This window comes from Balaenoptera acutorostrata, chromosome 17 (genome assembly GCF_949987535.1).
Source record: "Balaenoptera acutorostrata chromosome 17, mBalAcu1.1, whole genome shotgun sequence".
Classification (NCBI taxonomy): Eukaryota; Metazoa; Chordata; class Mammalia; order Artiodactyla; family Balaenopteridae; genus Balaenoptera; species Balaenoptera acutorostrata.
This window is the reverse complement of record NC_080080.1, coordinates 21,701,959-21,716,007: the sequence shown is the minus strand read 5'-3', so window position 1 is coordinate 21,716,007 and position 14,049 is coordinate 21,701,959. Positions and strand designations below refer to the sequence as shown.

The 14,049-nt window shown below is 39.5% G+C and overlaps 1 protein-coding gene across 1 annotated transcript in view; it reads left to right on the top strand.

Moving 5' to 3' along the window:
* The window catches only part of SLC30A8 (solute carrier family 30 member 8), a 36,721-nt gene extending 23,144 nt beyond the window's left edge, over positions 1–13,577 (top strand). The window contains exons 4-8 of the mRNA XM_007188922.3: positions 1,350–1,503; positions 5,388–5,538; positions 7,188–7,293; positions 12,012–12,146; positions 13,432–13,577. Of these exons, the coding sequence (XP_007188984.2) occupies positions 1,350–1,503; positions 5,388–5,538; positions 7,188–7,293; positions 12,012–12,146; positions 13,432–13,577 (692 nt within the window). The remainder of the gene's footprint in view (positions 1–1,349; positions 1,504–5,387; positions 5,539–7,187; positions 7,294–12,011; positions 12,147–13,431) is intronic.
* The last annotated feature ends 472 nt before the right edge of the window (positions 13,578–14,049 follow it).

Genomic DNA, 14,049 nt, shown 5'->3' with positions numbered 1-14,049 from the left:
GGAATCCTACTTGGCCATAACAAGAATGAAATTTTGCCATTTGCAACAACATGGATGGACTTGGAAGGCATTATGCTAAGTGAAATAAGTCAGACAGAGAAAGACAAATACTATGTGATATCACTTATATGTGTAATATAAAAAATACAACAAACTAGTAAATATAACAAAACAGAAGCAGACTCACAGATTTAGAGAACAAACTAGTGGTTACCAGTGGGGAGAGGGAAGCGGGGAGGGGCATGATAGGGGTAGGAGATTAAGAGCTACAAGCTATTATATATAAAATAAATAAGCTACAAGGATATATTGTACAACACAGGGAATCTAGCCAATATTTTATAATAACTATAAATGGAATATAGCCTTTAAAAATTTTGAATCACTATCTCATACACCTGAAATTTACATAACATTGTACATCAACCACACCTCAATAAAAAAAAAAAAAAGAGTGTTAAGTGGCCAATGAGACAGGGGGCATGTGAATATGATAAAAATCATGAAAGTGTATGTAAATGACTGAAGTCTGGGAAATAATATGTTACATTGCTCTGCTTTAAAAGGGGGAAGGTCAGAATTATGAAATGTGCCTGACTACTGACTCACAGAATGTTTCTAGAGCCTTGTAGGCTTTTAGAACCTATTTACAAGGTTGAGTGAAAGATCAAGGTGAGGTGTAAGGAACTTCTAAGTGAGCAAACACACTTCACTTAGTGGGAAGCTTGAACACTATCTTATCTTTAAATGTTCATGTAAATGTCTCCATTCTGACACTTCTTTTCCTTACTCTTGCTTGTAAAATGCAGTTAGAGCGTTGATATACCTTGGAGTTTGCCTCTGTGTTTATAATATGTTGGGTTGGCATATGAAACTCATTTTCATTAAGTCTCTGAAGGCTTCCCTTTTTACTATTTTACAGTGCTGGCAAGTTGTAAATGTTTTATGGCAAAATTAAGAGTTTCTAAACACATTTTACTCTTTGTGTCCCATTATTTCATCTCCTAATAAGTTTCAATCATTTTAGCACCTGTTTAAATTAAAATCCCTCAGGAAAACAGCAAGGGCAGGCAGCCATTAATATGCTTTAAAAATTTGCTGAAAATTACTTAGTAATATGGAGCATAATGAACTCAGACACTGGTGTTTTATGAATACAACATTAAAGTGTCTCATCTTAGTGCTAAAATCCATCCACACTTTTGCTTTGCGAATCACCGAGTGAGCTAGTGTGAAGCCTCTCTTTTTTTGGGGCGGGGGATGGAGCATTAATATCTTATGACTCTTGGGGAAGTTAAGGTGATTCACAAATTCTTTGTTTATGCGTGTCTGTGTGCTTGAATCCCTAGAGATCCTTGGTGCCCTGCTGTCCATCCTATGTGTCTGGGTGGTGACTGGTGTGTTGGTGTACCTAGCGTGTGAACGCCTGCTGTACTCCAATTACCAGATCCAGGCGACCGTGATGATCATTGTTTCGAGCTGTGCGGTGGCAGTGAACATTATGTAAGTCACCCCACACACTGCCCATGAAGCTTGTCTGGACATAGATTTGTGGGTTTGTTGTTGCTGTTATTGTTTGTTTTTAATTCCTCCACTTGTGAGGATGGTAGCGACCTGACAGAGTGTTCAAATGGCTCTAAGACTGAAAATAGGGCTGGTTGTGCTAGTTTAAGTTACAGTGTGTTTTAATATTGGCTTCTAATAGCTACCATTTTGAATGCTTCCTATGTGTCAGAGACTGCGCTGAGATCTTTTGATCTATTTACATTATCAAGCTCAATGTTCACAACACTCATACCATACAGATTAGGAAACTGAAGCTCAGTGAGGTTAAATAAACTGCCAATGAGACAGTGCAGAGCAGGATTTGAAAATAGACCCACCAAACCCAGAATTGAGCTTCTAGCCGTTCTACTCTCTCACACAAATTGATGGTTCCATGTGGGATGTGACTTACTCCTATTCTTTTTGTTACATGAACACATTATGAGTTCCCAGAGACCTGGGCTGGAAGAGATCATAAATTTTATTTACTTCAGTCCCCTTTCTACTTTTGAATTCTCTTTTGTAATATCCCCATAAAGTGATCATTAGTTTCATATATTTTAACAGAATAATAGGGAATTTATTTCTCTCAAAAGCAGTCTATCTTATCTTTGCATCATTATGACTGCATGAAAACTCTTAAGCTGTGCTAGCTAAACTCTCTCTTTAGTTTCTATCTCTTGGTCCATTCTCTCATCCAAGCAGTCTTAAATCATTCTTAGAGGAAATGTGATCATGCCCTGCTGGACATGTGATCATTGCCATACTGGTCTGGTCTTCCCAAATGAACTATTTGATTGCTCATGACAATGCGGAGTTGAAGCCAGGGCTTTGATCCTTTTTGGTTGATTTGATCTTTCCTATTTGATAGTCTGATTTTGGGCAACGTTACTTAAAACTCTATCTATCCATCCATCCATCCATCCACCCACCCATCCATCCATCCATTCATCCATCCATCCATCCATCCATCCATCCATCTACCTACCTACCTATCATCTGTGGTAGACACAATAATGGCCCCTCAAAGATTTCCACATTCTAATCCTTGGAACCTCTGAATACGTCAACTTACATGGTAAGAGGAACTTTGCAAATGTGGTTAAGGATGGATCTTGTGAAGGGGAGACTATCCTGAATTATCCAGATAGGCCCAATGTAACCACAAAAGTCCTTATAAGAGGGAAGCATGAGGTCAGAGGGGAGAGAAGATGCTGCATTGCCAGCTTTGAAGATGGAGGAACGGGCCTGGAGCTAGGGAATGTAAGTGACCTCTAGAAGCTGGAAAAGGTAAGAATATGAATTCTCCCCTAGAGTCTCCAGAAGGAATGCAGTCCTGCACACTCATTTTAGACTTCCGACTTCCAGAACTATAAGATAATAAACTTATGTTGTTCTAAGCCACAAAGGCTTTGTGGTCATTTGTTACAGCAGCAATAGAAAACCATCTATGTATCACCTGTCTGTCTATGTTGCAATGTAACATGATACATTCAATGAGGTAGGTTCACGAATGAAAGTGAAGAAGATAGTGATGAAGAATGGCATTTTAAACAGCGTTTTTTTGTTTTTGTTTTTTGAGAGTGGGCACAAAGGAACCCCTGGAATTAGAGGGTAGTCTGAGCGTGTGTACTTTGAATAAGTTCCTCCAGGCACTTTCATGTCCTTAGCTTGTACCTGCCTCAGTTCCTCATCCCTTAGTTTGGGACCCATTGCTCAAAATCTCTAAGCTAAACAATTAGAAGAGTGGTATCTGATCTGCTGTCACTGACTAGATCACTATTTCTACCCAGTTAACTTGAAAATGTGTTTCATGTTGGCCCTGGGAGAAAAAGTATGGGAAGATCAATGCAAATCTATCACTACTAGGAGACAAATAAGCCAGACCACATGTCCTGCTGACTGGGAGTCAATATCATCATCTTTGCATAAGAAGAACAATATGTCCCCAGGGCAGCAGGAACGATAAAAATGTTAATAATTTCCCAAGTCATATGTCACATAGGTTGTGTGTACGCTGCATAAACATGAAGAATGCACCCAGCTAACTACCACATAAATCTGGCACCTTGATGATCGAGTGTGACTTTCTAAATAGATACACCATCCAAATTTTCTTTTTACTGCAACTGCTTTTGAACTTCGACCCTAATATTGCATGTGCTTTTCATACTTACAAAGACCAGGGAATTGAAAAGCATTGACTTCCCTGTGCAAGCAGGCAGTTATTTATGGATAAGGATACTGAGTGACTTAAATGTTTACTCCCAGAACTGGGATTACAGGTTTCAAGTGCTGCTAGATGCTGTATTGTCTGACCACAGAGATATCAGAACCATAATTCGGGAATAAATCTATTCCTTGGGAGCCCAAAATCAAGGCAGAAAGTTCTAACAGAAGTTGCTAAGGGATTCTCGGATGAAGATTATTGACAGCGCCTTAAGGCTAAGTTTTTCTCTGCCTGCAACATTTCCTAGCCTATTTAACTCTAGTATATCCTTTCAAATCCAACTCAATTGCCTTGTCTGTCTAACTAAATCAGAGTCCCCTGTTGTACTATCTGTAGCACCAGTTCTTAATAGACTTAGTATAATTAGAATTTTCCATTTATGTGTGTCTTTCTAAAATCTCTGCCATCTCCATCATACTTAAAGCTACAATGGGGGAGGGACTACGTCTATTTTCACCTTCATGCCCCAAGCATTTAATAGTGCCTGGCATATAAGAATACCTAAGTAAGTTTTTTTTTTAATATAAAATGAGGAAAAGAATGAATAACAATGTGATGAGCATACATGGCAGACCTAGAAAGAAAGTCTATTAACTGCCAGGCATGTTAGGTTGTCTGAAGAACTTCAAATGGTAACTCCTAATTGAGGGTGAATTTTTGCCCAAACACTGACAATCTAAAAACTGTAAATTATGTAATGTTCACATCTTGGTGGATAGCAGTCTCTCCGCTTTGTGATGATGGCCTGAGATTTAACAGACACTTTACCTGCAAATAGACTGGGATACATGGTACTAAAAAATTATTTTTTTAAACCTTTGTTCCAAAATGTACAGACAGCGTTTCTAGGCAAAACATAAGAGATATTACTCCTAAAGTTGTGGGTAAATAGAATCAGGTACATAATTTATAGGGCCCACTATTAGTCTCTTTGACTTGGATTGGAGCTGTTAAATTTTGCAATATGTTACATATACACATAACATTTATATACATTATAATACATTAATATATTTCAGTCTCTTGATAAATAGCTACATATACATTAGCACAGTACTCTCATCATTGGCCATTAGGGAATTATTCAAATTTCCAATTCTCATGGAAATGAACAAAATTAAGTAAAATAAAAGATTAAAAAATCCAACTTTGATGAAATTCACTACTTATTTTGTTTTATTGTTTTCTGCTGCTTTTTTTGCATTTGAAACCAGCACATTTAATTAAGCTCCCACCAAAGCTCAGCTTTAAGCCTAGCTCAGTGCCTGACATTCAGTAGACCCTCAATAAATGATATTTCCCCTCCTCATTGTCAAATACTTGGCATTTACTTAAGAGGTGATGGTTTCCAGTTTTAAAATGAAACAGAGTAACATTAATTAGATGGAAAAGAAAACTGAGGTGAATCTTCATTGTCTATCCTTGTGTGAAATTTTTTAAATTCCATGATACCCTTGTGTTCAAAATTAGTTCAAAATAGTCCACTATAAAGCATTAATGTTTCAACTCTTTGCCATTTTGGGTAATACATGCTGTTGTCAACTCCCCCATTATGCTGCATAGATTTTTAAGGGTTAATCTCGTGGGCCAAGGACATTGTTTTTTCTTCCAGACTAAGTGTGATTTTGCACCAGAGACACCCTGGCCACAATCACAAAGAAGTGCAAGCTAATGCCAGTGTCAGAGCTGCTTCTGTACATGCCCTTGGAGATCTATTTCAGAGCATCAGTGTGTTAATCAGTGCACTTATTATCTACTTTAAGGTGAGTATGTTTGAGTTTACTCACTGTCTTAGTGATTTTATAGATTAGGTGGTACAGAAGCTGACCCTCCATTATTAACTTAAATGAGGGTGGACAGCCGGTTTGCCTACACAAACTACTTTACAAGGTTTAAACAAAGAAACTTTCAAAGCTTGAAACCTTAGACTTTCCAAATTCCTAAGAGCTATGTCTTTAACTGTAGGGCTGCCAGTCTTTCAAGAAAGTAGTTCCTTCTGTTCTGCGGTTAAGATGGATTGCAATGGAACCATGAATAACTTAGGGTTCTTGGGTTGTAAGCAACAGAAAAGATCTGTAGCTCACTTAAGCAAAAAGTAGACTCATTGGCTGAAATTTATTGGATGTACTCCTCTACAGAAATCAAGGTAGAATAAAGAGCAACTTTTGGTATCTAGATTTCAGAAACTATCCAACTTCTGTCCTAGGCACCATGCTGAAATGAATGTGACTCAACTAATTTTTTTCCTGTTCTTGTCACTCTGCTGAAGATTCATATTTCTGGGAAATGGAGCCCAATTGACATAGGTTGGGTCTTGTATCTGCTGTTTGGCTGGGGACGGTAGAGCACCTGATTGACTCTCCCACCATGGGAGACAGGTAACTTATTTCCAAAAAGTCAGGGTGTCAGTTGAAACTTGGAGTAGATCCTGAGTGGGCCTCTGACCCCAAACAAATATTCACTACAGATCTCTATTTGGTAATACCAAGAACCAACAGAGTTGGGTGAGCGTGGAGGTAGGGGGGTAATGGAGGAGAGGAGCGTATAGCTCTGTCTGTTCGCATCACGACTGCCCAGTTAGCAAGGACTCTATTATTTTTACTGGAAAATGAAAACATGTAAATAAAAATTACAAAGACATTTCTGAATTCAATTGAGCAAATCCTCACTAAAACCTTTAAGTTTAAGACAAAATCCTTCAAAATTGTAGGGTGAGTGAAGTTTGAGAGTACTCTTACCAAGGTTACTCTTCCCGGGTTTCTTAGAAGTAATGAGGCACAAATTTTTCTGTGGCACAAAACTTCATCAAGGGCAGAAGAGCAGGTGTTTCACCCTGAGGCCAAGGGCTCCAGTGGTGAGAGAGCATGAGAATGAGGCCTCAGTACATATTCTTTGGACTGTATCAAAGATGCCTGCCTTGAGTATGTGTCATATTTAAGAGGGAAAGAAGTAAACTAACCCAGTCTGCCAAGACCAAGCTCTGGCTATACCTTGGTTACATGCAACCTCTGAACAAATGATATCCTTTCTTTTCATCATAATTAAGGCTGAAAAGTCATTGAATGTTGTACAAATGTGTGCGTATTTTCATCACATTCTCTGTACTTCTATTAATTTGAGAGAAGTTAAATCAGGCCTTTTGAGAGAGCACTCAAGGATATCTCTCTTTTTACTTCTTAAATTGTGGGGAGAGCATGTCCTATGGTCTCCCTTTCTTGAGTCACTGAGAGTTGAAAGCTTAGAAGAAGGACTGAGTCTTCAGGAAGTCTTGCCTCTGAGTTGGATGTTCGGTGTCAGGAGGGTGAATGGGTGACAGGGAGGGAAGGAAGCGTGAAGGTTTACTTATTTTATCAATCAGACTTTCCGCATGGGAGGCCTGGATTCAATTAACTGAAATCCCCATATTTTCTAGCCAGACTATAAAATGGCTGACCCGATCTGCACATTTGTCTTTTCCATCCTGGTTCTGGCCAGCACCATCACTATCTTAAAGGACTTCTCCATCTTACTCATGGAAGGTAGGAATGATTTTCCTATTATTCCCAGCATCTGTGTTTTCTCTTCCTTGTAATCACAAAAGGCAATGGCCTCAAGGCATGCTCACTGTAAGTTTGCATTATAGGGAAAATGTAAACTTACAAGAAATTTTTGTGAAAAAAATTATGATTTTTATTCAAATGGGAATACATAAATAAAAAGGATTGGCTTCTGTTTTCTTCAGCAACTGTTAAATGATATGGCATAGTATAAAAACAATACTTACAAACACTAGAATGAGTGATTCAGTGAGGGAGATACAGCAAAAATATAAATTTATCCCTAAATATGTGGCAAATACCTAAGAAATATTGAATAAATCTATCCCTCAGGCAGCATTATAGCTACTATGAAAGACTTGCCTAAAATGCTCATTAGACTAGGCCAGCAGTTCTCAGACAGTGGCATCAGAACCACTTGGAGGGTCTGTTAAAACACAGACTGCTGGGCCCACCCAACAGTTCCTGAGACAGCAGGCCTGGGGTGAGACCTGAGAATCTGAATTTTAACAAGACGTTGCCACTGCTGGGCAGGGGCCCATACTTTGAGAACCACTGGACTAGTCTCTTCATATCCCTGAAAGGGTTCTTCCATGAGGGCACTGGGAGCGGCACTTAGAAAATTCAATCACAACCAGAGGTTTGCATCTTATCAAACATTCAGATGATCAAAAATAGCCATACGTCGGCTGAGCTTCTCTTTCCTGTCCAGCACATTTTGACCGAAGGTAGACACAGTCTCAAGAGTACAGTTGCCTTCACGACAGGTCACCCTTCCCTAGCTTAGCGTTCACTGCCCAGTACACGTTTAAAGGTTTTGTTCTCAGAGGGCATGATAATCGTTGGTAGGTGATAATGTTGATTGACCACAGTGAAACAGAAAACGGAGTCAAACATCACAGAGTAACAAGTGAATGTCCTCGCTCAGAAGGGGACAATATTTGGTTTGTCAAGTCACAGATGCATCCATTTCCTTTTCTGAGGGCCAAGTGCTAAGCTGCAGCTGTCACTGCTGTTACGGAACTTACTGACTTGAAGGTGGAGAAAAGACAAATGTGTGTACAATGTGAGATGACCATATTCCACTTTATCTCTCAGTACAGCCCTTCTCTCATGATTATCTTTTTCTTATTTAAGCAAAAATGTAGCTAATTATTGAAACTGGCAGGTAACTCCTATCTGGAAGATGCTTAATTTTTAAATTAGGTTTTCAAATTAGGTTAGCATAAAATAATACTTGTACTTGGTAAAATTTTAAAAAAAAATGGAAAGGTATAAAATGATAAGAAAAAGTCTCTCCATTTTTCCACCTTTGAATTCTCAGTCCCATTATTCAGGAGTAACACCTACTAATAAGTTGACATATATCTTTCCAAAAATATCTATGCATTTACACATATATGTACATGTAATATACATATATACATGTGTGTATATGTGTGTATATATATAGTGCATGTGTGTATGTCTTTTTTATACAAACTGGGATTACATACATATTTTGTTCTGTACCTTGCTTTTTTCAACTGGAGATCTTTCCATATTAGTACATACATAGATACACCTCATTCTTTTTCATGGATACAAAGTATTCTATTCTACTGTAAGCATGTATCGCAATACCTGCTTATTGACAGACATTACAAATAATACTGCAATTACATTTTTAGCACTTGTATATCTGTGGAATAATTCCTAGAAGTATACTGCTGTTTCAGAAGTTATGTGCATTTTAAAATTTGATAGATATTGCCCTTTCTACCAAAGATACCATATCAATATCTTTTTTTTTTTTTATAAATTTATTTATTTATTTTTGGCTGTGTTGGGTCTTCGTTTCTGTGCGAGGGCTTCCTGCAGTTGCGGCGAGCGGGGGCCACTCTTCATCACGGTGCGCGGGCCTCTCACTGTCGCGGCCTCTCCCGTTGCGGAGCACAGGCTCCAGACGCACAGGCTCAGTAGTTGTGGCTCACAGGCCTGGTTGCTCCGTGGCATGTGGGATCTTCCCAGACCAGGGCTCGAACCCATGTCCCCTGCATTGGCAGGCGGATTCCCAACCACTGCGCCACCAGGGAAGCCCTCAATATCTTTTTTACTGACAGCATATGAGAGTGCTTATTTCCTCACATCCTCACCATCACTGGGTATTGTCAAACTGCTGATTCTCCTCTAATCTGATAGGTGAATATTATCTTATTGATTCCATACACAAGTCTTGAATTATGAAGAATACTGAGTGGTTTTTCATATACTTATTAGCCTGGGTAATTATTTTTTTGAAAACGAATCTGGGTATTTTCCTGGATGCATTAATATTTTTGCAGGCTCTCCCCCAGAAAGAAAAAGTTTTCTAAGGTGTGATGAAACATTGAGGCCAATGGGAACATATCCTTTTGCTTGTCAATATTATTTCATAGAGTAAAATAAGTAACAGTGGACTTGCATTCTCCATAAAAGTCAAGTGATAAAGGAGGCAAGAGAAAAAGAGTTAGTGGGATCATGACTTCATCTCAAGGGTCCTAGATGAATGACAGCAGGTCTTCAAAGGGTCAAATGAAACTCTCCAGAGATGACACATTGGGCATAGTAGTCAACTTTGGGTTACAGTACATGGAGTCTAGCATTTGCATGACACTCCACACCCAGAGCACATACCTTAGAATCTGACATCCCACTTACCTATGTGGCCATAGCAATTCTTCTTAACCTCTCTGACTCCCACTTTCTTCTCCAGTCAAACAGGAGTTGTAACACTCATTAACTAGCTCTTAAAGTTCTTATAACTATTAAATAAAATAATCACTATAAATAAAGTGCTCAATACAAACCTTGACATGTACCTTCTCAATAAAGGTGTTATTATTATTATGATGTAACGTTTTCACCCATGACTCCATGCACATTCTATGGCTAATCTGAGACAAGAACTTCTTTGTTTCTAGTACCCTGAGCTTTGTGCAGCTCATAGAGTAAAAAGCCATGTTGACCAGTTCTATGAAATATGAAGTGGGACTAAACTAAACTCAAACTGTAGTGAACTTTAAGTTAGTCTCAAGGAGGAAATCCCCATGAGCAAGGTTCTTAAATCCTGAAAAAGGAGAGCTAAGGATTCCCTATTCCTTTTAAGTAAGTGGTTCCCTACTAGCTGCTCATTACAGTCATCTGGGAAGCTTTTAAAAAATACTTATACCCAGGCCCTAGACCCAGAGATTTTGATTTAATAGGGGCTGGCTTTGATGTTTTTCAACATGCAGCCAAGCTTGAGAACCACTGCAAGGTAGAGCTGCCCAGTAGCTGGTAAATATTAGTGTAATGGTCCTCTACCTTGACTCAGTTAGAATCACTAAATGAGCTAAGAAAATACTGGTGCTGGGTCTTATCCCCAGAGAATCTGACTTAATTGGTCTTGGGTATAACCCAACAAATCATTTTAGAAATTTCTAAATTTCCTGATCATTTTAGAAATCATCAGGATTTCTAAAATCCCCGGTGACACTAATGTGCATCCAAGGTCAAGAACCACTATGAAAGCATATAGATTTCAGAGCCTCATCCATAGACATTTTCTTCAGGAGCATTTTAATGGAGCCAAGGCATATTTATGTTTAACAAACACACCAGGTGTTTGTGATGTATGTATACAATTGAAGTGGAAGCTAAAAAGTGTTTATCCTTAGAAATCTCTTCTACAGCATCCTCTTTGGATCACCTTTAGTTGACAAGGATTTACCTATTGCATCAAATGGCTTTACCATGGTTGTACTAGTTGAGTTGATTTTTTTTTTTAATTCTTATATCAAACTGATGTCTTCTATGATTTTAACCAACCATTGACTCAGGCCCTTACACTTTCATATCCTGTCATATTCTATGTAACAATCCTTGCAATGTTTGAAAACAGTGATCCTACTGCCCTTAGCCTTCTCACCTCGAGGCTAGAGACACCTCAGTTCCTTCAGCCCCAAAGAATAGCTGATTGGCTGCCAGACTTCCCACCTTCCTGTGTGTCCCACACTGTTCCTTTAGAAACAAGGATGAAAGTCAAACTACTGCATTCTGTGGCCCAAATATTAAACCCTAAGATACCTAAAATAATAGAAATTCTACAGACTGAATAATGAGATGGTACTAAAACATTAGGATTCCCCTATTAACACCGTTCACTAAGTGACCTGCTGGATAACTAACATTTGTATAGCAGTAGAGTTTACAAAGGACAGATATTTTCTGAGATATTTTCAGAGTCCCCAAAGGACTCTGTTAACTACATATTGTTCTTATCATCCTTATTTTACTACAAATGTTCTAAGGATTAGACAAGTTCCAAGAGTTGGGTAAATTCACAATAGTTGTAGTCAGAATGCCAACCCAGGATAATCTGATACCAAATCCCATGTGATTTCCTTTTGCTTTCCAGATAATTTCAAAGATAACTGGGTAAACCATACACTCTGAAAATGAAGGGTGATGACTGTTGTTGATGATTGCCTAGTAAAATCTGCAAATATTCTTTGTGAACCTGTGATTGATGGTAAAACCTCTGAAATAGGTGAATCTGCTTTGTAAACATTCGAAATAAGAAACCATAAATGGAGAGGGGAAGTTAATATTTTACTAAGGACTTTGCATCCTCGATTGGCCATTGCACTGAGCTGTATTTAGTGAAATAACAACAGCCTCCCACTCTGTCCTCTTGGCAGGTGTACCAAAGAACCTGAGTTACAATGGTGTGAAAGAGCTCATTTTAGCGGTGGATGGGGTGGTGTCTGTGCACAGCTTGCACGTCTGGTCGCTAACAATGAACCAGGTGATCCTCTCAGCTCACGTTACTGCAGGTCAGTGAGTTTTGTAAACACCCTGCACGAAATTCAGTCCTTGTCCTGTAAAGTCCGTAGTTTCCCTCCTTTTGGTAGAGTAGCCCTTAGTGTCTGTTGCCCCTGACAAAACAACTGTAAAGTGTTTTGTGTGACCAAGGGCCTGTGAAAATCATCCCCCTTGCCAGTGTCGTCATGGCAACAGTGATACTTATGACAACCCTGGAGGCCAACTGCAGAGGGTTACAGAGTAGAACAAAAGGCTAAAATGCCACCCAAACTTCAAGGCCTTAAACTCTGTTTGACTTGATGTCCTATCGGTTAAATAAGAGGAAGAATTTAAGAAGAAATCTTCATTGAGTATCTTTGGTGTGTAAGATGCTTCGCCTATCACCAAAGACAGAAAGATGGTCCCATCCTTAAGGTTCTAAAAAGTTAAAAGATATTCTAGTCAGAATTAATTGTGGTTCCTTTACTGAATGGTTAGAAATTCTGTAACCATGTGAGATAACTCTTAGGATTTGCGGTTTATCCTAAAAACTACTTTTTCAAGTAGAAGGTGATTTTGTTCGTGATACGTCCTAGGGCTGAGAAAATGGGCACTGCCTCGGGAGATAGCTCAGGCTAAGGATGACACATTAGGCTGCTAAGAAATAACTCATGAAGTTACTCAGAGGCAGGGAACAGGAAGAGTCATTTGAGGACTGTGCTTTCTCAGACATCCTCATCTTTGCTGAGAGGCATGGATCTGGCTGCAGGGAATTTACAGCCTCTACTACACCAATATTTCACTGCAAATGGAAGAATCTAGTAAACAATCAGGTTACTATGGCGGGAACTTTACAGCCTTCTGATACCTTTTGGGACAAGAGAAAAGATGGCAGTGCGGTTTGCTGCTCTAAATGCTTCCTGGCTCTTGTCACTATCTTTGATATAAATTCTGATTAGCTATAAGGGTGGCAACCCAGAGAACCCAGGCAACTGGTAAGCAGGGCTGTATAAGAAATAATAGTTTTGACTTGGCTTTTTCATGGCTTGTCTCCACTTTCATACTCAGCTCCTAGGAGCGCCAGACTCCAGAGAGGCTGTGGGCGAGAAGAGTTCCCATAGTGACGGGGTGCTTTGCAGCACTAGGATGTCCCCTGTCTTGTCTGTGTGAATGTAGCTGATGGTCAGAGCCATCACGGCTCCTTCTGAGTGCACTGCCTGTGCCCCACCCCACCAGGTCAAAGACAAAAGCTGCAGATGAGACGTCGCCCCTGTGTGTACAATCAGTGCCAATCTCACTGTGGTTCTTTATCAACAGCAGCCAGCCAGGACAGCCAGGTGGTTCGGAGAGAAATTGCGAAAGCCCTCAGCAGTAGCTTTCCTGTGCACTCACTCACCATTCAGATGGAACCTCTAGCCGACCAAGACCCCGACTGCCTTTTCTGTGAAGATCCCCGGGACTAGCTCAGTCGCACTGCCAGCTCCCCAAGTTTGACAGGCCACTATGTGCTGCTCCGCAGTTTCTAAGAAACCAAAGGAAGAAGTTTGAGAAATTCATGATACAGTTCAATGCACATTTTATCCTTCTTTATTTAGCTCCATCCACCATGGATGAAAATGCGTTTAGATTCATCAGTCCATTGGATTATCAACCCATCAGTAGCTGTGTTCAATTCCAGGAATGTGTGTATAGATTATTCCTGACTGGGGCTGAAATAACAGCTGTTTGTAACCACAGGTAATAAAAAGTTCACCTCCCTTCAATAACACATCCCGAGGCTGAGTGGCTAAAGTTGAACTCAGGAAAGCCTTATCAGGAATCAGTGGCAAGGAAAGAGTCACAAATTTTTTCCAAAACACGAAAAGCAAAAATGAGAGGAGCCAAGTCAGGGGTAAAAGAGAATTTGGAGGTCTAATACTCCATTAGAGCTTGACT